The 21,485-nt window shown below is 47.3% G+C and overlaps 2 protein-coding genes across 6 annotated transcripts; one reads left to right on the top strand and one right to left on the bottom strand.

The window, feature by feature from the left end:
- Positions 1-1,410: 1,410 nt before the first annotated feature.
- Positions 1,411-14,801, bottom strand: LOC308460252 (uncharacterized protein). Of its 5 annotated transcripts, none has more exons than XM_080976359.1 (5): positions 14,781-14,801; positions 6,435-6,596; positions 4,389-5,144; positions 1,827-3,481; positions 1,411-1,786 (listed from the first exon to the last, which is right to left on the bottom strand). In XM_080976359.1, exons 3-4 carry the CDS (start codon positions 5,109-5,111, stop codon positions 2,666-2,668), a joined length of 1,539 nt encoding a protein of 512 aa, XP_080832485.1. In that variant the 5' UTR covers positions 5,112-5,144; positions 6,435-6,596; positions 14,781-14,801; the 3' UTR covers positions 1,411-1,786; positions 1,827-2,665. The 5 variants fall into 5 exon arrangements, with proteins under 5 accessions (XP_080832485.1, XP_080832481.1, XP_080832483.1 ...); XM_080976355.1 differs by lacking the exon at positions 14,781-14,801 and adding an exon at positions 7,586-7,788; XM_080976357.1 differs by lacking the exon at positions 14,781-14,801 and adding an exon at positions 7,148-7,550.
- Positions 14,802-15,016: 215 nt separating this feature from the next.
- ATF5 (activating transcription factor 5) lies at positions 15,017-21,475 on the top strand. Its single transcript, XM_080976363.1, has 4 exons — positions 15,017-15,320; positions 17,654-17,782; positions 18,880-19,158; positions 20,320-21,475. Exons 3-4 carry the CDS (start codon positions 18,981-18,983, stop codon positions 20,961-20,963), a joined length of 822 nt encoding a protein of 273 aa, XP_080832489.1. The 5' UTR covers positions 15,017-15,320; positions 17,654-17,782; positions 18,880-18,980; the 3' UTR covers positions 20,964-21,475.
- The last annotated feature ends 10 nt before the right edge of the window (positions 21,476-21,485 follow it).

Below are 21,485 nucleotides of genomic sequence, written 5' to 3'. Positions count from 1 at the left end.
TTTCATAACATCACCTTTAAAAAAGGCATCTCAGCAACTTATTAAATTAACATTGTTATGGGCAGGTAGAGTATTCTTGTTGTTAGGCTGTTCAAGAGGTTTGGAATTTATGGATTTCTAGGTTTTGAATTCAAATCACTGTAAAAGATGGAACAGTGAGGTTCTAGTCAAGATTCAAGATGGCAGTCAGCAAAAACCACCAAATGAAAACTTTGTGGCAAGTCACATTAAGCTTATTGGTGTCCAGGTCTGTTAATCAGGCCACAATATCAGAATCTAGGCCTGGTGGTGATGGGTTTCCAAAACACCAAACACCCTTAAAAATCATCCCAAAGCCACAGGGAGTTTTACATGCTTACACACACACACACACACACACACACACACAGACGTAGAGGCCAATGGTCAAGGCAAGAGTTCAAACCCTGCCTCTGATATGAACCCATTTGTCTCTGGCAATCCACCGCCCTTTCAGCCTCAGCCCCTGCGTCTGCAAGTATGGAGATAATTCTGGCATGTAAGGATAACAGAGGCAATGGTTCGATTCAGAGTTTGACATAAGAAGATGTGTGCTGTTCCTTTTCCTCTTCATCATCCCCTTGTGGGTGTTGAGATTAGCTTCTGCTTCTAGTCTGCTGATTCAGTTAGATTCTAAACGCACCAAACTACTGATTTGTGCAAACCATATTGCCCTCAAATCCGGAACCCAAACTATGTTCTGTTGCAAAATAAAATCTCCTAATCTCTTTCCCCTTGTGTGCAAAAGAAGGGGAAGGGAAAGCGCACCCTCATAACAGCACATGATGGATTGTCATTGTGTCTGAATGCAAGCTATTGAGAGATGCTTATTTAAATTCTAAGTATATGTTAAACTAAGGTAAAGGTAAAGGACCCCTGGACGGTTAAGTACAGTCAAAGGTGACTATGGGGTTGCAGCACTCATCTGGCTTTCAGGCTGAGGGAGCTGGCGTTTGTCCACAGACAGCTTTCCAGGTCATGCGGCCAGCATGACTAAACAGTTTCTGGCATAACGCAGAACCGTGACGTAAGCCAGAGCGCATAGAAATGTCGTTTGCCTTCCCGCCACAGTGGTACCTATTTATCTACTTGCACTGGCATGCTTTCAAACTGCTAGTTGGCAGGAGCTGGTACAAAGCAAGGGAGCTCACCCCGTCGTGGGGATTCGAACCGCCAACCTTCTGATTGGCAAGCCCAAGAGGCTCAGTGGTTTTAGACCACACACATAATTAACACCATTTGAATCTCATGTGTGAGAGTATGGTGAACAGACAACCTCCAGTTTGTGGATGTGAGATCCATTGATCTTCTCAATTTGGTTACTCCATAGAGCACAGGAATTTTTTCATCCCACAAATAATCTACATGCATGTGGAAATCACAAGACATAAATAAAATAAAAAGAGGATTGCTTTTTAATTGAAATTATTATTATTATTTGTATTCCGCCCCTATAACTGTAGCTCTTAGGGCGGTTCACAATTTAAACATATAGATGGCATTTTCCCTAGCTTATTTCTGTAATACTGCAAACACCGCCTCTTGCTCAAAGGCAGCGGTAGAGGGAAGGAGGCCCATTGTGTCAATAGCTTGACATTCTGCCTAAGCTACTATAGAGAAGAAAGGTTAAGACCTCCTCCCTCCCTGTCTGTATACAGACAGGCCTGGCAAGTCAATCTTACATCAACAATGATGACAGGTCAGCATCCTGCACTGCACCTGAGGGTAGCAGGCTAGCTTAGGTGGCATATGGCAAGCCTTATGGTACCTCCAGCTCCGACCTCCAACAGCCTGCCCCTGTTCTGCACCTCCAGCATCTGCTACCTGAGACAGCTGCTTCGCTCTACCTAATGGTAAGGCTGGCCCTGCATAATACAACACACACACACAAACAGACTCTCACAACACTGTGAGAGACTTGGCATTGACCCACATTTTTATAAAAAGGACCCACAAATTACTTTTTTTGGAAGTTCTGTAAGTGCCTGCAAATATGCAAGGCACTGTAAGTCAGCAATACTGCCCATCAGGGTATAAGAAGATAATACTCAGAACCATGGCTGTGCTTTTAAAAAATAGTCAATGGAGCACATTATGCAAATTAAGCCAATGTGCATACATTTGCTTGTATTACACAATTGCCTTCTGTTTTTGCTAGCTAAGGAAAAGGACAAAGGGTTACTCAGAGCACTGCAGCTCCTGTAGATTTCCTGCTCAGCTCTATGGCTCCGATTTGCAAAACTACACCATGCATGGTTTTCAACATTATTTCTATAATATTATGGACTAGAAACACACTTGCATGATGAAAAACCTAGCTACAGCACAGATTCTCAGAGGGTGCAATTTTGTGTGAAATACACGGAGCCCTGCTCCTCATACTCCAGCTACTATTTATTTTCGTGCTGCTGCAGGGGCGGGGAACCATAGTGCATTTGTGTACAACAACGCACGCCTAGGCAAGCTTGAGCATGGCTTGGGGAATGTGCAAAAGGGCATGCAAGTGGTGCTCTCCGTCCACCGCAGCATACAGGCGTGGCACTGATGCAGGTTGGAGTGCACAGGTGAACAGAAACTGCCGCCTTTCTGTTAGTCGGGGAAAGTAAAGTTACACTGAATGACAAATTATTCTTGGCGCCCGTCCTTGCTATCCATCCCGGTGGATTCGCTGGTGCTGAAGGAGGTTGGACGGGTGCGCAAAGCCCTTCTGGCAGATGGAGCACTTGTACGGGGTCTCGCCGGTGTGCACCTTCTCATGCACGGCCAGGTAGGCCAAGTCTTTGAAGAGTTTGCTGCAGTGCCGGCACCGGTGAGGCCGCTCGGTGCTGTGGACGCGCTGGTGCTGCAGGAGGAGCGAGGGCCGTGCAAAGGCCTTGCCGCACGCCCCGCAGGCGTAGGGGCGCTCGCCGGTGTGAGACCGCGCGTGGATGGCCAGGTACGAGGACTGCTTGAAGGCCTTGCCGCACGTGGCGCAGGCAAAGGGCCGCTCCCCCGTGTGCACCCGCTCGTGCGAGGCCAGCGCGTTGGACTGCTTGAAGGCCTTGCCGCAGAGGACGCAGGAAAACGGGCGGTCCCCGGTGTGCACCCTCTCGTGGACGCGCAGGCTGTGTCCGTAGGCGAAGCGCTTGCCGCAGACGCCGCAGACGTGGGGCTTGTCATCGCAGTGCTGCCGCTGGTGCAGGAGGAGGGCCCCTGCCGCGGCAAAGCCTTTCCCGCAGGCGGTGCAGGCAAAGGGCCGCTCCGCGCAGTGCGTCAGCATGTGCCTCTGCAGCTCGTAGGGAGTCTTGAAGCGCTTGGTGCAGGCGGCGCAGCGGTGAGGGCGCTCCCCCGAGTGGATGCGCCGGTGCTCAGCGAGGTTGGAGGCGCGCTTGAAACGCTTCCCGCAGAGCTCGCAGCGATGGGGCCGCTCTTCCGTGTGCACGAGGGCGTGGCTCTTGCAGTCCGAATGGCGCTTGAATGAGGCCTGGAGCGGGAGAGGGAAAGCGGGGCAGAAAGCAACAGGCTGACACACACGCAGCAACCCCCAGGGATCCCCTGCCGGACAGAGAGGAATAGTTTCCAGTGCCTGCTCCTCTGCACAAATTGCCTCTTGTCATTTATCATATTGATAAAGCCACACAGAAAAGAAGATGGTCATCTATTTAATTTGGAATGTATAATTGACTTTATTATTTGTGTTATGATTTGGTATGTTATTAATTGGAAAGTTATTAATGGAAAATTAACAAAAAATTATTTACAAAAAGAAGAAGAAAGAAGATGGTCATCTTTATGGATTTTTGTATGGCTTAACCATGAAACATCCTTATATAAGGTGTTCTGATTGCTTTTGAATGACTGGTGGCTACCAGCTGTTGCCCAAAATGAAAAGAATGCCTTTGGCTTTCCTGAGCTGTTGCCATTCCATCAGAATACCTGAACTGCTTCCATCCCAGCTGGTTGTTATATATGAGAACTGCAACTTTACAGTGGTGTTGCTGGACTACAACTCCCATAAGCCCCAACCAGCATGGCCAGTGGTCAGAGATGGTGGGAGTTGCAGTCCAGCAACATATGGAGGCCCTTAGTTATTGCAATATAAAGAGCACAAAACACAAACACACATATATCCCTTACTATTTCCTCCCAAGGAAAATGCTGCAGGGAAAGACTCTGCCCTAGATGGTGTTTACAGGTCCGGGAAAGAAGGAAGCATGAATCAGTACGTTTGGTTCCTTCTAACAATGGGCAGCAGCTCTGCCTCAAAATATGAGTTGGATTTTTACCTTGCTCCATAGGCTAATCGTGGGAACCCAACAGTTTAGTTCTCTATGGTTTTTTTTTGCTTTCATTCCCATTTCTAGCTTCCTGCCTGCTTTCACCCGTCTCACCTGGCACAGTTGGCAGCAGAAGGGGCGTTCCTCATTGTGCACCACTTCATGGCTGAACAGCTCCCACGCCCGCTTGAAAGCCTTGGCGCAGATGGCACACTGGAATGGCTTCTCATCCACGATCACCTCCCGGATCTCAAAATCCTCCCCTCTGCAGAGCTCCAAACGCTGTGGCAGGCATGGCGAGAGCGCCACCTTCGTAGCGGGCACCAGCTTGGCTGAGGAATACACCCCATCTTCATTTATCAGCTGCACCACGTCATCTGAGCGGGGAGCTTGGGCTTCTAGATTCTCCCGCACTTCCTGCCCATTCTCCGCAGTTCCCTTCTTCTTGCAGGCACCCTGAGACCGTAGATGCCTCCCATGGGAAGGCCCAGCTTCCTCCATGCTGCCTATAGGCCTGCCCACCTCCTGGGCCACAAACCCTTGCTTTCTACACTGCTGGGGCTTGTGGCTGGAGAGGGAGGAGTGTTGCAGTTCTGCCACCCTCACCTCAGTCTTGGAGGTGGCGGCAGCGGCGGCATCCTTGCCTTGCAATGAGACACACAGAAAGTGCTTTTTCCGAGAGTGGCCTACAGAGCTTCCGGTGAAGTCCAGCTCCTTCTCACCATCGTTCCAGTCCTCCAGGGATACCGGCAGCTCGGATCCCTCAGAGCCGTTCTCAGGTATGCGACGTGGTGAGAAATCCGCTTCATGGGCAGGAGAAGAGGGAACGTCCACCATGGCGGGTGCTGCTACCTTCACGAGCCCACTCCTCTACAAGAAATGACAAAAAATGAGTAATTTGCTTAGTGTTTCTTATTCCCATTCAAAGCACTTCACACACTCCTCTCACTACCAACACTGTCTGGTAGGTCAGCGTTGTTATCACTGAAGATAAGACTATGGCTGAGGGATGGTGGCTTGCCCAAAACCACCTGGTAAAAAGTTGAACACACAACTCAAAATCATAGTCATTTATGTATGCCACAACTGCAGCCCGTGTTTTGTTAGCCCAAAAATGGAAAACAAGTGAGGTCCCAACCAAAGGAGAGTGGCTGCTTAAGTTGACAGAATGTGTGCAGCTTGCAGACTTAACATATGGAATAAGAGAACAAGAAGAACATATGTTTAGAGAAGATTGGAAAACATTTATTGAATATACGGTATGTGAAATAACTGTGTACAGCTGAAAATGCTGGCAGCATTAAGATAAATTCAACAGTTTAAACACAACTGCATGCACTAGAAAAACACAAGCATGCAAGGCCAAGCAGAGCAAAATATACCATTGTACCATAATCCTGTGTCAATTATATACTCTGCACAGAAACCTTTTCCGTGTAAATTTTGTGTCGTGTTCTAAGCCATCCTAATATCTACAATGCGTGCCTGTAAGATGTTATATACTCCACAACTTGGAACGATATACTGTTTTGTTGGGTGTGAAATACAGCTTGATTTCCCAAGACACTTTATAATGCCAGCAAAGTACATACGCGGTGCATATGAAAAGATTCCAAGTGTTTGTGTGTGTGTTTCTCCAAGGGAAAAATCAAGTTTCCAACCACAACTACTAGCTATTGCGTTATGGGAAAGGGTGCCTTCTGTTTCTACGAATATTCTTGTGCATTTCCAAATTCTCCAAGTATCATGAAACCTGGCTGCTGCAAAGCAGTAAAGGCCTAACGGGAGGCACTACTAGGTATTTAAAGGACTTGGGGCACAGTCCAATGACACAAACTTGCACAAAATGTTAATATGTTAATTTATATGTATAAATGCGTCTGGAAAATTAAGGTGGTACATGGATGGAGTCTCAGCAGCACTGAGATGTGCAGGGTGCCCAGCTGACCTATAGACTTTTTTTTTTATTTAAAAAAAGGAAGGTTTTACACAAGAGAGAGGAGGAACATGGGATCTGTGGCCCACCACAACAGGCCCAGGGCTTGGGTCCCCTCAGCCACTTTCTAACAATGCCGCTGGGATTAAGGAGTGTCACTACTTTCATCCAAAATGGTGGAAGCCTCAGGAGTCAAGTGATCTGCCACATTTTCATATGCTTACCTAAATGAAGGTCTTCATTTTAAGACTATTGGCGAGTGAAATGGGAGTGTGGATCCTGCCACTATCATCCGTCCAAAATGGCAGTTGGCAGCAGTATGGGCCATCTCTTCAGTAACTAATCCAACAAAGAACAATGCTGAGAGTTAACTGGTCTCCTTGACCCTATGCAAAAAAACAGGAGAAAACCATCAAAAATATGACCCTGGAGGCCACACAAACACATGCAATGTGGTGTTGTCTACTGATGATATTCCCCACCACCCCACCACAGGAAATTCACCACAATATATGGCATGTAACCCATGCTCCAATCATCTTAGAAAATATATATATATCCACCAATCTACTATGGGCATATGCCCTAAACAGCTTCTCCTTTGAGAACGACTGACAGACAAAACAGCCCTACCTAGAAGGCACAGAAATTCAAAATACCCCTGGGACTACTGGATTTCGCAAGACCTGCAGAAATTAACCCAGCAGGTGACACCTCAAATAACATTTGGGAGGTTTACCAGGTTTGTGGAAGGTGGAGAGCAAAGTACCACAAGACAGAACCTACAGAATATGGTGATTGATTTTGTGACTTCTGTTTGTTTGTTTGTTTGTTTGTTTATTAAAAAATGTTTTTAAAAAACCCCATCCCAATTCTATCCTGCCTTTTTTCTTTTATTTAGGTAAGGAAGTGAGGATGGCAGATCAAATCGCATTACATCCCGCTGAGCGGAGGGAAGCGATTGGAATTCTCGTATTCTGTTTCACAAACTGTGTGTAGCACGTCTGAATCCACTGCTATGAAGGAAAATGGGGGCGGAAGGCAGAGGAGGCAGACGGGCCACCTCGGCATTGCTAAAATAAAATAAAATCAGGTTCCCCACTTCCTCCATGGGCAAGCCAAGGATCCCACGTCCCTCCTTCCACCTCTGGGGGGAGGGCTCTCCCTTCTGACCCTCCCCTTCGAGGATGGCTCAGGTGTTGCCACGGGGGCACTGGCAGCCTTTGGGGATCGGGGTTCACGGAGCCGCGCCCGAGAGGGGCTGCACCGCCTCCCTCTGTGGGCGCCCTAGGGTGGGGTGGCGCGAACCCCTTCCTCGCCTGCCTGCTTGCGGGAGTCGGTAGAGAGGGGGGCGGCGAGCCTTGCCGCGACTCACCCTGCGGAGCCGCCCGCCTCCTCTGTCTCGCTCCTCCTTCCTCCGCCCCTTTCGCGCCGGCGACGCTTCGGAGCTCCCCCAACCCGACCCCTTCCTGGCGGACACGCGATCGCACCAAGAGTTGGGCAGCCCTCCTCTTCCTCTCGGCAGACCCGGCAGCACTTCCAGGAGGCGGCTGCTGCAGCAGCAACTCTGGTGCATGTCTTAGCAGCCCCCCAACACACACCCCCCGCTTGCTTTCCATCGCAAGTGCGCATGCACCGTCTCGCTGCCCCCCCCCCCCGCATTGGATTCCGCAATGGATCAAGCACCGAGGATCAAGCACTCTTCCCTTTCCCTCCCGCGCCACTGGCTGCCCCCTTTCTTTGCTGCATTGGGCCAACTCCTAAGGGCCCAGGGGCTCTTAGCTCCGCCCCAGTAAAATATTTGAGCCCCCCCCCCCTCGTTAGTGGGCATTGTCGTGGAAATTATGCGCTGCGTCTCCTGCTCAATTACGCGGGGCGGGGCTGACCTACTCCCTCTCCCCCCTCCCATCATAGAATTGTACAGTTGGAAGGGACCCCCAGAGTCATCTAGTCCAGCCCCCAGCACTGCAGGAATCTCAGCTAAAGCATCGATGGCAGATGGCCACCCAGCCTCTGCTTGGAAACCTCCAAGGAAGGAGAGGCCAGCACCTCCTAAGGGAGACTGTCCAACAGCTCTTATTGTCAGAAAGCTCTTCCTGATGTTTATTCGGAATTTCCTTTACATGAAACCAGCGTGGCTCATGGTCAATGGCTGATGAGCATTGTAGTCCGACAGTGCCGGATTTACGTATAAGCTAAACAAGCTATAGCTTAGGGCCCCACTCTCTTGGGGCCCCCCAAAAAATGTAAAGGGGGGAAAAACTTATATTTTCCAAAATATAAGAGAAAAAACAAATCAAATAAAACCTACATACAGCAACAGTGGCAAATGGCTTTAGATACCTATTAGGTCCATAAATTACCATATAGCATATAGTCAACACACAAAAACCGTGACAATTTGTTGTTGACAAAGGACAGCTGGACGTATAAAGGGCCCCATTACCTTTAGTAGTTTGGGACCTCATCAAACCTAAATCGGGCCCTCTAGTCTGACAACATCTATAGGGCCACAGATAGCACCTTCCTTAGATGGAAGAAGCTGGAGCTGTTCAGATGCTAAGTACACTAACCAGAGGTAGTAAACACAGTCCCTGAGTTGTGTTCATTGCCTCAGTAATGTCAACAAGGCTGTAAATGTTCCCGGGAGAAGAATGTTTCAAACCTTGGAAGAGAAGCTAGTCTCTCAGTAATAGATCTGGTTAAAACTGAGAATGTCAATCTGGTTGTTTTTTAATTGATAATAACAGAGCTTTTAGCCATCCCCACTATAAGAAAATGCCGTATAGCATTGATTAGCATTACCATGCTGGTCATGGGCTAAAGTCAGGAACATAGGAAAGCTTTTTTTTTATACCAAATAAGACTGTGTTTGTGGGGCTGCCCTTGAAGATAGTCTGGAGGCTGAAACTAGGGTGGGATCCAGTGAGATCAGGTGTCACCAGTTCTGAAAGCACTGCACTAGCTGCCAGTGAGCTACTGGGCCCAATTCAAGGTAGTAGTACTAGCAGATGGAACCCTAAATGGCTTAGGACCTAAGTGCCAACCAAATAAATCTTCATGGTGATGCCACTGCTGCTGGTGATTGCATGGTTGGCAGTGACCTGTTTGTTGTTCCCTATTTTTGGTATGTCCTCCTCTGATAAGGTGCATCTCTCTCCCTCATTATTTACATTATTGACTTTCAGGAGGAAATCGAAAACTCCCTGGCATGAAACACTGTTCCTGGCAACCCTGAGATCACTGGTTCAGAGAATGTTTTAAGCTTTTTAGAATGTAACTGTTTTCAGAATGCTTTTTAAAAAATAAATGCTTTATTGTTGATGTGCCTGTCACCCTGGGCTTCTTCCAGAGGAAAGACAGGATATATAGCTACAGCCATTGCGGGATTGGGATAGCAAAGGTGTTCTATCCAATGTCCCACCCACCCATTCACAAGCAACCTAGCTGCTGCTTTCTGTACCAGCTGTAGCCTCCAGAACAACTTCTTCTGGATAGCTCAGTTGGTTAGATACGGTGCTGATAGTGACAAGGTTGCAGGTGTGATCCCCATATGGGACAGCTGTGTATTCCTGCATTGCAGGGGGTTTAAACAGATGATCTGCAGAGTCCCTCCCAACTTTACAATTCTATGATTCCAGAGTAGCCCCCCCCCCACCTAGAGTGCATTGCAGTAATCCAACCATGTGGTTACCATTTCACAGATAGCTCAATCCAAGAACGGCTGTAGCTATATATCCTACCCTTCCACCCCTGAAAAAGAGGGCCAAAGATGATTTCAATAAAATGTGCATACACTAATTCATATGAATAGATGCACTTTAATGTTCATAAAAATGCAATACCTTACACCAGGGAGGCAGGTGGGGGGGCCAGAAGTGTGGGTACTTTTGTACTGGAGCAAAGGTAGATGTAGGTGGATGATTAGGTCACCCTAGAAGTGCCTCATCTTCAGTCTGCTGTCTAGGTGCCAACTGTTGATGAGCAACTTGAAGGCTCTCTGATAGCTTTTTCTCTCTAAACCAAGCTGAGACTGCATACATAGCGTACATTTAAAGTCTCATAGGAACTATAGTTTATCACCCCAGAGCTACAATCCCCAGCACCCGTAACAAACCACAGTTCCCAGGATTCTTTTTTTGTGGGGGGAAAGTACCTTGAAGGTACTTTTAAGGATTGTATGAAATGTATATTTGTATGCTTGTATATTTGTAATATATGTGTATTAATGATGAATTATTTTAACAATAAAAACTTATTAAAAAAATGCAAAAGCAAAAAAAAAAAAAAAGAAGAAGAAGAAGAAGAAGAAGAAGGTATGGTGTGTACACAACATTGAACTGGTCAGGTCTCCAAACTGAGGACTGTCCTCTGTAAAGTAGGACAGGTGAACACCCTCTTTAGTGCACATAACAACATTAAAAGACGGTATCCCCAACATCCATTTATTTTCTTTTTCGGTAAATGACTTGGGTGTTTTTTGGATGTAGAGAAATTAATGCAATGTGGAATGAATGAATACCTGAGTTAATAAATAAAATCTCCCTCAAAAAGGGATAGTAATTGACTATCAGAAGACAGGGACTGCCTCAGGTAAATGGGAAGAGTGGCTGCCTTGCATTTACACAACCCAAGTATGTTTTCCTACAAAGTCTCAGTGGAAAACTGACAGTAACTCCCCACAGGATTTTATGTTTCACCCTGCCCTGAGCTTCAAGGAAGGACTGGCTGGAACACTTCAGTTCCCCTGAGTTTTTAAAGGAATCTCCATGACAACTCACCAAAGAGAGGTGGGGAGCCAGCCATGGTCACCATGGAGACTTGGAGGTTGCGATGAGGATGGAGCCAACATTTAGTTACACAATACTCCATGGGGAACTTTGTTCAGCATGCCAAAAACAAAACAAAAAAACCCCAAGTACTTTTAGTGGGCCTCAAAAAAGGTGGAAAAGGCTTTCAAGGTCAGTCAACAGAGTTTGCTTCAAGCCAAGGCTTAGGATCAACCTTGGAATAGTTTTAGTATTAGAAAATGGTTGCTTATGTGCATATGCAGAGTGCATTTCCCTCCTAATTGTAGCCAGTATCCCCACACCTAGGAAATGTTGCAAGGGCTACTTGTCTCCTCTCTCTCTCTCTCTCTCTCTCTCTCTCTCTCTCTCTCTCTCTGTGTGTGTGTGTGTGTATGCATAGACTGCAGACAGGCTTCATTCTAGGTATCTTTTCTGGCACAAATTTAACCATCCAACCATTCCCTGCCAGAAGGCAAGACCATCCACTTCTCCCTTTGGCACATTACAGCCCGAGTTACCCATTTATAACAATGTGTGTCTATATATAAGCATCAGCTGTCTGTTTTGTCTTTTTTCTTCCTGTAAAGCGTGGACTGCTATCCCAAGCACCTCAGGTTTTGCATAGCTACAAATGTCTTGCAAAGTTTGAAGAGGAGGAAATTGTCAGCTTCTGTACATGGAATGGGTGCAGGGACAGGGGCATAGGAAGGGGGGTGCAGAGGGTGCAGTCCACCCTGGGTGTCATCCCTGAGGGGGTTACAAAATGGTACCCTGCAGGGGGGAGGCACTTACTGCAGGGCCTGGCCTGCAGCACACCCAAGCCATGCGTCTCTCCTGGGAGTGACGTGGTGGCTCGGGGCCCTGTACTGCCCAAAATGGCAGCATGGGGCTTGCGTCCGCCAGGCGGACTCCATGGGCAGCTTGCCACAGCGCCCCCCTGGGAGGAGGGCCACAGCCCACCCCCGCCGCTCCAGGTGCCAGAGCAGCTGGCTACGCCCCTGTGTGGGGACATCTTGCCTTTCATTTCAGGCAGCAGGTCCTGGGCCAACCCTGGGGGCCAGTCACTCCCCACCAACTTCGTGGCAATCAGCAAAAGTCCCTTTTCTATGACACCTTTGGCACAACCCCTTAGTCCTCATTCTGTACTGAAACTAAGCTTCCGACGCTGCACTGACTGGATAGGTTTCCCCACTTGACCTTTGCTTCCATCTCTCCCCCCCCCCCCTTCTGTTGTCCCCCTCGCACTAAACTGTGGACCATAAGTAGGGGCGCAAGAGAAATTAAATTATGTTTGTGTTTAAAGGCAAATCTACCTAATTTAAACTTTCCAAAACTAATGAGAACTGAAACATTGGAAACCTTCAAAATGTGCACTTCTCCAAATGTTGCATTGTGCTTCCTGAGACATTGCGTACAAAAACGCATATACTGGGGTCAAGTGTTCATAAATATGCATGTATTAGTGAAAATGTCATACCAAATGCTTTGTATTATTGGAAAACGTCTAACAAAATTGCATTCAGATGTGTTTATTAGAGGAAGTTCTTACTAAAATGCAATTAATTTTCATGAGGAGCTTTTTTAAAAAATGCAAACTTATGTGGAAATGAATTTCAGTCTGGAAAACTGAGGGGAAACCAAAAGTGCTAGATTTGCCCAACCCTAACTGTAAGTGCTTTGGGGGCAGGGACCTGCTTTTTGTTTGGTTTTGTTACTCTAAACCTATATAAACAATAACAATAATAGAACTAATGCAAGGGACAGAGGTACCCAAAAGTCCTAGATTTCCTGGCCTCATTAACCAGCCACAGTTAGCAATCTCCACGTGCTGCCTTCATGGCCGGCAAAAGGGCAGAGAAAATAACATACAGGGGTAATCCAGGAGACAGAGGCCTTGTCCCCGCCATGCTGGCTGCATACGGCAACCTCTGCCCCTTCTGGGCTATTGACCCCCAGGAATGCAGTTGGCAAGGCAAGGGTCACCCTACAGCAAGAGAGAACTGGCCAGGGGTCAAGGCAACAGAGGCTGGCCTCTTGGCCAGGCCTTGCTGTTGCCAGTGGAGCAAACAATTCAAAGTACCACAGAGATTCACTCAGTTTTTCACAAGAGATCCTCAAATGGTCTGTGAAATCACAAGTTCTGAAATTCAAAGGTTATTTTAAAAAACTGCATCTGATACAATAAACTGATGGTCTGGGAATTATCTTCCGCTTCCTATTTTGCCTTAGGAGTGTTTACAAGTAAGAAACTCCACACGCCAAAGGAGTTTCTAATTCTCCCTAGTGAAAATGCAGTTTGAAAAATCTGACATATGAGTTGTTAAGATGAAGCTAACAGGAGTTTTCTGAGGTTCAAAACTTGGCCCGGCCAGGCCTCCTCAGAACACTAGAACTGCATTTCCATGTGTGGATTGCCCTTCAGTGAACATGAGATCCCAATTCTCATGCATAAGGGACATTTTCCAGTGTGAGATTGGACAATCTGACAGCAGCTGCTAGGAGCTTTTCTGGAAGTGGCTAAATTCTATTGAAAGCAGTACAAGAAGCCTTTAGACAGGGCTGGCTCAAGACGTTTTGCTGCATGAAGCAAAGGTGCGTCTCAACTCACCTTCCACACACATAAGCTGACTAGGCTGTAAATTGAATCTTACTTTGGTACTGGTGACAGGGCTGTTGTCTTTGCCACAGCTGACGTCAGCCAGCTAGCTTAGGCAATGAAACACAGGCTGAGGGCACACACAACTGTGTCCCCTCCAAAACCTTACTGCCCACCCCCAGAATCTGGCAACAAACTAGCGGATCTTTGAGCATGGGTGTTATATGCTGACCACGCTAACAATCATTCTGCACTAACTGCCATTTCCAGACCAAGTGCAAGGGAAACTCCACACCTAGAGTACAGTAATCTAGTCTTGGATTCACCAGTGCCTGGACTACTGTGGCCAAGCTCTCCCAGCCCCATAGGCTGCCATCTTTTGTGGAGAGAGATCTGTGGGGGTGAGGGGCTGCTTTTGTGGCCTGCTAGTGTGGAGAAGGAGCCATCCTGCCTCATACCCTCCAACATTTCTCCAATGAAAATAGGGACGTCCCATTCCATAATGATAATTTTACTATTTATACCCCTCACATCTGACTGGATTGCCCCAGCCACTCTGGGCAGCTTCCAACATTTATAAAACATAATAAAACATTATTATTTTTTAAAAACTTCCCTATACAGGATTGCCTTCAGACAGCTCAGGGGTCATATAACTCCATACCCTCCAGCATTTCTCCACTGAAAATAGGGACATCATACCATACCCTCCAACATTTCTCCAATGAAAACAGGCACATCTTACCATACCCTCCAACATTTCTCCAATGAAAATAGGGAAATCCTAAGGAAAAGTGGGACATTCTGGGATCAATTCAGAAACTGGGATGGCTTCTGTAAATCAGGGACATCCCTAGAAAATAGGGACACTTTGAGGGTCTGGTGCCCTCAGCCTTCCAAATCTAAGCTCTGGTCAGTTTGGCATGAGTTTGTTTTCAGGAAAAATCTCCTGTTTCGGCTTTGTGAGCACACTTCTTGTGGTTGTTTTGTTAGCTTTTTGCCTCTTCCTTGTCCTTATTTGCTTGTCTTGTCATTTTTTCCCTTCTCCTTTCTTCAAAATGATAAATGAATAAATAAATGCATAAATAATTCCTGAGTGCACACCCAAACAAAATGTGCTCCTCCTCCTCCATCTGTCCAGGGCAAGATAATGGGCCAGTTTCTCTGACCCAGGAACTGCTTACAGTGCCATGATTTCTTGCCAGGATTCAAGCTCAGCATTTTCCCCTTCATCCATCCCACAGAGCTTAACATAATAATCTAAGGGGAAAAAGACTGCTCCCTGCCCCAAGGAGCTTACTATCCAAATTTTGCTGATGGAGTCGTTTGGAATGTCACTCATGATGGGCAGAAGCATTCCAAGGCAGTTGGAGCCAGTTGGAGTCAGTTCAGGAAGAGAAGTTAGTCAGAACAGGGAGAGAAAAGGAGGAGGCGGATAATAGGGACTTTCCAGATTATTATTGTCTCGGAACTGACAGTTTTTATTACCATGTTATGGGAAGCATTGGCCAATAAGATAAATCTCTGTTCAATGTTCTTCAATAATTACAAGTCCTTTGACAACAACTCTCTCCTTCAGTGCCTGAAGCAGCATTTCTATCCAAACTCTATTGCCACAATGACAAAGGAAAGACAGAGGCAAGGGTAACAGGAAAGAAATAACTGAATTAAAGAATAAACGGAGAAAAGATGTGAATGTTATTAGCTCGATCAGGAGTAAAGAGGTAAGAGTATAATGAATCCCACACATTTAAAAATTCAGCTTGATGGCAGTGAAAAAGGACCCGATTTCAAGGGTTAACCATCCAAATTCACTACAAAAAAAATAAATCAGAAGAATCTGATTTTTAAAACCTCACAGTACAAATAGCAAGGGTTTCATTTTTTTATTTTCCCTCTTGACATGCAGGTTCCACATTCAGAAATCTACATTCTGTTACTCATCTCAGGTCAATACAGATGGACTTTTAACCTTTCTGAGTGGGACTGATTTCAGAAGCAGATGGCAGTGCCATGGCCAGTAGTATATGACAAACCCGAAGTGACTCCCTCCTCTGCTAGAATAAGCTTTAAATTCTCTCCCTAAAACCATGGTGATACTTCTGAGATTCCTATATTCTTTGTAGCTCTTATCCTTATACATAGTAACAACAGCCCTCACAGTTGTTGCCTGATAGGAGACCTGTGCAATGCAAAAGCTTGCTTACTTTCAGGGACGCTAATAAAAGGAGCCACTTCAACATATGTGGGAAGCATTTGTGACAACCTCAGCAGGCCGTTGCAGGAGGCGGGCCTGAGTTGCTGGCCTCCTGTTAGATGGGCAGTTCCTGAAGCTAATCTTGATGCTGCACTTGCCTGTCCAGTAGCCAATGAGAAGCAACTGAGAATTCCCCTTCTTTATCCTGGTACACCCACAGCTGATGCAACCCTAGTGCAATGTGCCGTATCGCGGCTGCCTTTGCTGTGTGTGTTCTGCTCTCTGCACTGGTAAAATAGTTCTGAAATACCGTACCATCTTAACATGTGGACATTGTAGGCTGGCATAAACATTCAAGCCCAAAGACCGGCTTGTGATGATCTCATTTCCAATTTGGGGGCAGAGGAGAGGGCTATTGTTACTGTTTAAAATCTTCTTTAACCACTTAAGTGCTAAATACTGTTTAGAAAAGAGATGGGCCAGGGGTTTAATATCTATGTTAGATGGTTAAAAAGAAGTATATTCCAATGAGAGTTATACACCAGCTTTTTGAGAATCAAGAAGCAAATGTGCAAGCTTTCATGTTACCCAGGAATCTTTGGGATGGGTGTTTGAAGGTGCATCTTAAAATCTTGCGTACTACTCTGTGGAGACTTTTTTGTGCTTTCCCTGTGAATCAGAGGGACGAGAGGGACTGACATTTGTTGAGTTGGGAAAGACCCACTTGGGCTACTGTTTTGTTTGCAGTGGAAGACGGCCGAGCTTGGCAACCTCCACTATTTTCAACTGTGCAAATCACACTGCTCACACCAGCTAATGTTGTCAGAGAAAGATGCCACATCTAAGACCCAATAGTCAAATATTATCATTTGAAACAAGGAGCACACATGTTATTTGTGTGATTGTGATGGAATCATGTGGCAGTCTCTATCAGTGGGAAATAACTCACCCACCCACTTAGAGCAAATATTTGATCTAGATTGGATCCTTTTCATGTTTCATTATCCTATCACACGATGCTTTGTGATCTCAACCTCTTAGATCACACAATAGGAACATGAAGGACCTAAGGCATAAAGTTGTTGGGAACAGGCAAAGATCAGAAATCACTTGAAAACTGCATGCAGAAGTAGAAGCAGCAATGGAGTCCCATCAATGACTTAGCAGCAGAGGGTCTTCACCATGACTCCTCCCTCCTCTCCCACCTTTTCTTCAATTCTTCTTGCTAGCAAAGAAAGTTCAAAGAACCAGAAGAGAAAATTGATCTGGGTTGTAGGTCACCTTTCTGTTTTTTATTCCTCCATGGAAAACACACGTTCAACTCGAGAGCTGCTGTGCATTAGGAAAAGTATGGCTGGGTACAGTATATGTCAAGTATGATTTACTTGCTCATGTCCTACCAGGCATGGCTCCAGCTAAACTGAGCCAGGGCACTCTGCACCTGTAATGCCATAACTTAATTCGAGGACAGAAAGCATTAGCCAGCAACCTCGCTTTCAGGACTCAACCTCTGAACAGGTGTTCTTAGATTACAAGGCTGCCTTTGAGCATGTGCAGAGTACATGCATCTCGCTCAACTAACCGCAGCTCAGCTCTGCATTCCTCGGGAAGTACAGCCCTGAAGCACCTTCATTTTAAAGAATTAGCTACGAACTAACCGCGCGTTTCCTAACGTGGAAGAAAGAATATGTTTTAAGGAAGGATAAACAGATTACAATCCCGTTCCAAAAGGAGCATGCGCAATGTCAAGGGAAAGGGCCGGTGGATGGATACGCGACGAGCGGGCGCTGCGGCTAGGGCGGCTGGCGGGATATATAGGAAGACTCCACCCCGCTATGACTCATTCCTTTCTCGAAACAGATACAACAGAGGATTCAGACGGAGAGCAGCGACGCGTGGGCGAGATCGAGGACATGGCTTTCTAGAGCTGCGCGGATCTTGAAGCGAACAAGCGTGTATTGCACGCTGCAACGAAACAAGCATAATGGAGTGAGTAGATCTTTTGGGGGTTTCCGCTGGCAGAACCCATCTTTAGGAAAAGCGGGTCGGGGATCGAGCTGCCTCTTGGTGCGGTCGGGTCCCTTTTCCCCTTTCTCCCTCCCTGTATCTCTTTTTGCACTCCCGGGGGGCGTTGAGGATACAGACCGAAACGCAATGGGTGGGGGCGTGTTGCTAGACCTCGAGGTTTTCCTAAAGCCCACATAGTCCTCTGTATTGCTGTAGAACAGCACGACCCCCCCTCCCCCCCCACAGAAAAAACGCATAGAGAAATCGGCGCCCTCTGTTCTCGGGGCTCGAAAGGGTTGCTCTTCTGGGCTCTCTAGGGAAGGGAGCAGGTGCGTCATGCCAAACCTCACCGGGAGAAGCAGGTGCGCGATGACATGTTCCCGCCCTCTTCCCCTACCAGCGCATAAGGCAGATGGGGGGGGGGGGGAGGGCGACTTGTCTATCCCTGCCCATGCTAAACCTCTCGGGAGATTTTCCACTGTTCCAAGGTTCTTCTATAGGGCTGGCCCAAGCTTTTTTTTGATGTTGTTTTGCGGCCAGGTTATTTTGGCACCCAAGACGGAAAGTCCCACAAATGCCTGTTCTATCCCTGGCAGTCAAAATACAGTGATAATCAATGGGATCTACCATATGCTGCCCTTTCATGACACCCAAAACCAGCAGTCGAATGGTCCAGAGCTTGTACTGCGGATGCCACATGGTCGGAATCATGAAACACTTCTCCCAAAGGCTATGCTGGCAGGAATTGTGCAACATACACATGCCGTGTCCATCTGGATAACTCTTGATGTGGGGGGAGGGGAGAGAGAAGCTAGGAAGGTTGTAGGATTGGATGTGGGAAGTGGTCCAGGCCACAGCTAACTGCCTAACAACATATGAAGGCCTGCTTTGCAAGTCCTGTTGTCTGCTCTGATATCACTTAAATCCTCTAGCAGAACAAAAAAAGTTAAAGTTCCAGTTTGAGATGGGTAAGCTGAGCCTGGTATGGAGTAGGAAGGGATCTGGCCTTTTCTTCGGTCCTCTACCAAAATGGTAAACTGTTTGCATTTCTGACCTGTATTTTCCTTCTCCTCCTCCAGGTCCCTTTTTGCCACCACCACTATCCCTGCCTGCAGGAGCCGAGCTACTCCTTGCGTGCTGCATCCCAATCCTGTGTCGACCCTGAATTACCATTGCTACGATGTCCCTGCTGGCGGCACTGACCCTGGACCTGGACCTGACCATGCTCCCAGCTAGCACCATGTCCTGCAGGCCGGAGCTGCTCAAGCACCGGCTGCCCCACGCCGGTCATTGCGAGCTGCTTGCCGGACCTTTGGATGAGGGCTTTGCCCTCAGCATGGAGCGCCCATTGCTGACAGGTGAGTAGGTTGAGCAGGGGAGGAACCATAAGCTGGAGTCTGAGGGCTGTGGGGAATTGCTCCAGGTGCAGCAGGAAAGGAGAATCTTTTCCCTGAAGGTCATTGAGAAACTAGCATTGGCATGGATTGTAGTTCTTTTAAGCATTGCTCATCAAACTGCTACAGCATTGGGAAACACCAAAGTATCAGCAAATCAGATACATTTGAGAGTGGACAGAGCAATCCCATCTGATGATCCTCTGTGCTGGAGAGGGTTTGGATGGGTGGAGGTGTCTGCCTGGATGGTCTCTGCCATTAACACAGGAAGCTTCCTTATATTGAGTCAGATCATTGGCTGTGTAGCTCGGGGTTGTCATCAGCTCTCCAGAGTTTTAGATGAGATTCTCAGCCCTATCTGGAGATGCCTACAAATTGAAATTGGGACCTTGGGCATGCAAAGCAATGCTCTACCATTGAGCTATGGCTCCAGCCCCATTTGTGATGGCCTTGCCCCAACAGCAGCCGTGTGGGAGCTACCACTGGGGCATTTCATGGAGGGGGTGAGTACAGGCCAGAGAAGCCTGCTATCGTACGACAGCAACAGACCTGATCCAGGCCTCTTTGCTGCTCCAGCTTGTGAAAATGTATTCTTCCATACTCCCTTCCCATCTTAAGAAGGAGGACTGTGAAAGCAGTGGTGGCTATGCCACTCCATCAAGGGTTAGCATTGCCCCCCCCCCCAATGAACCTATTATTCCTCTTGAATATTATCCTCTTGATATCCCTTACACAGTATTCAATTATTTTTTTAAAAAGACTCAAGACTCACAATTATACTGGACAGCTTGAAAGCTAAAAGGTGAATAGCTGTTTTACAACCAATAAAAGGACTGGAGAAGGCTTCAATTAGAGTCTTTTAATTTCTTTTACACTTTCCTCCTACCCTTTCCCACATATGGCTTCTGATTGCTCCATATTTTGACCCACTCCTTCCTGTGCTTATTCTGATGTGTGGCTGTCTCCAGAACATCCCATATGTACCAACTGCCTAATGTGCAAGAGCTCTTGGCTCCCAGTTTGTCCACTCTCATGTGTAGAAGTTGATGGGGTCAGCTTTCTAGCAGAGTCTTGTAGATTCATACTTGCCTGTCTACAGCTGACTTTCTTCCTGCTTGTTCGTAGGCGATGGCTTCTCAGACTGGATGACGGAGCGCACAGACCTGGCCACGCTCCTGAGTGTGTCAGGGGAGCCCTCGCCACTCTCACTGCCCTCCCCTCCTGCTCCGGACCTGGAGGCCATGGCCTCACTGCTCAAGAAAGAGTTGGAGCAGATGGAGGATTATTTCTTGGAGGAGTCACTCTCACCAGACCAGGTAGCACCCAGCACCCCTCCCTCTGATGGGAACTTCCACTTCCCCTTTGGTGATGGTTTTCAACCCCTCGACCACCACCCTGCACCTGCTCCCCTGCAGACCTTGGATTCAAGCTGCTTAGAATTGCTGGAGATCTATGGCGGAGAAGTGCCTGCTGAGCTCCCCCTGCAGGGCAGTGATGTCCTTGCCCCATTACAACGGTCATCTGCCCTAGCACCCAAGGGGGACCGGCGCCAGAAGAAGCGAGACCAGAACAAGACAGCAGCCTTGCGGTACCGTCAGCGCAAGCGGGCTGAACATGAGGCACTGGGGGATGAGTGCCAGGCCCTGGAGGCACGCAATCGTGAGCTGCGCGAGAAAGCAGAATCCATTGAGAGAGAAATCCAGTATGTAAAAGACCTTCTCATTGAAGTCTACAAGGCACGAAGTCAGCGCCAGCGCACCTCCCCCTAAAGGCAGGGCGCTGTGTATCAATTCTCTCTCCACTTCCCCAAATAATAGCCTCAAGGAGAAACCATGGGGATACCGGAAGTAGACAAGAACAGATCAAGCATGTAGGAATAAAGTTTGGGATGTGTTGGGAATTAGGAGCCTGCAGGGCACTTCAGAGGTTAGGGCCACGTAGACGAACTACACAAGACAGATTCAGAGTTGTGGGGCTACTGAACTCTGCACAAATCAGGGGGAGAATGGATTACATTTGGAGGAAATGAGGATTGCTGATGTGTAAAGGTCCAAGATGAGCTAGTTTTGGAAATCGTCTCAGGTTTTTTGGGGTAGGCTGTGACAGGATAGTACCTCTCTTTCTCTCTCTTTCTCCTTCCCCATCCTTACTTGTCCCCCAAATCAGGAAACAGACAACAGTCTCAAGGCTGTGAGATGGCTTTTTCGTATGTACACTATATAGCACTACTTTCTTGCACCTTTTCTCAACTATGCACCAATAAACACTTGTTTTGAACACCTGCCATGAGT

This window comes from Podarcis pityusensis (genome assembly GCF_964106645.2).
Source record: "Podarcis pityusensis genome assembly, chromosome: 13".
NCBI lineage: Eukaryota > Metazoa > Chordata > Lepidosauria > Squamata > Lacertidae > Podarcis > Podarcis pityusensis.
This window is presented reverse-complemented; position numbering and strand designations above follow the sequence as displayed.

Excerpts from the sequence above, each read along its gene's own strand:
- LOC308460252 (XM_080976359.1), bottom strand. The coding sequence starts at position 5,111 with ATGGTGGACGTTCCCTCTTCTCCTGCCCATGAAGCGGATTTCTCACCA. Across the intron at positions 3,482-4,388 it reads TCTGCTGCCAACTGTGCCAG|GCCTCATTCAAGCGCCATTC; the intron begins GTGAGACGGGTG and ends CTCCCGCTCCAG.
- ATF5 (XM_080976363.1), top strand. The coding sequence starts at position 18,981 with ATGTCCCTGCTGGCGGCACTGACCCTGGACCTGGACCTGACCATGCTC. Across the intron at positions 19,159-20,319 it reads GGAGCGCCCATTGCTGACAG|GCGATGGCTTCTCAGACTGG; the intron begins GTGAGTAGGTTG and ends GCTTGTTCGTAG.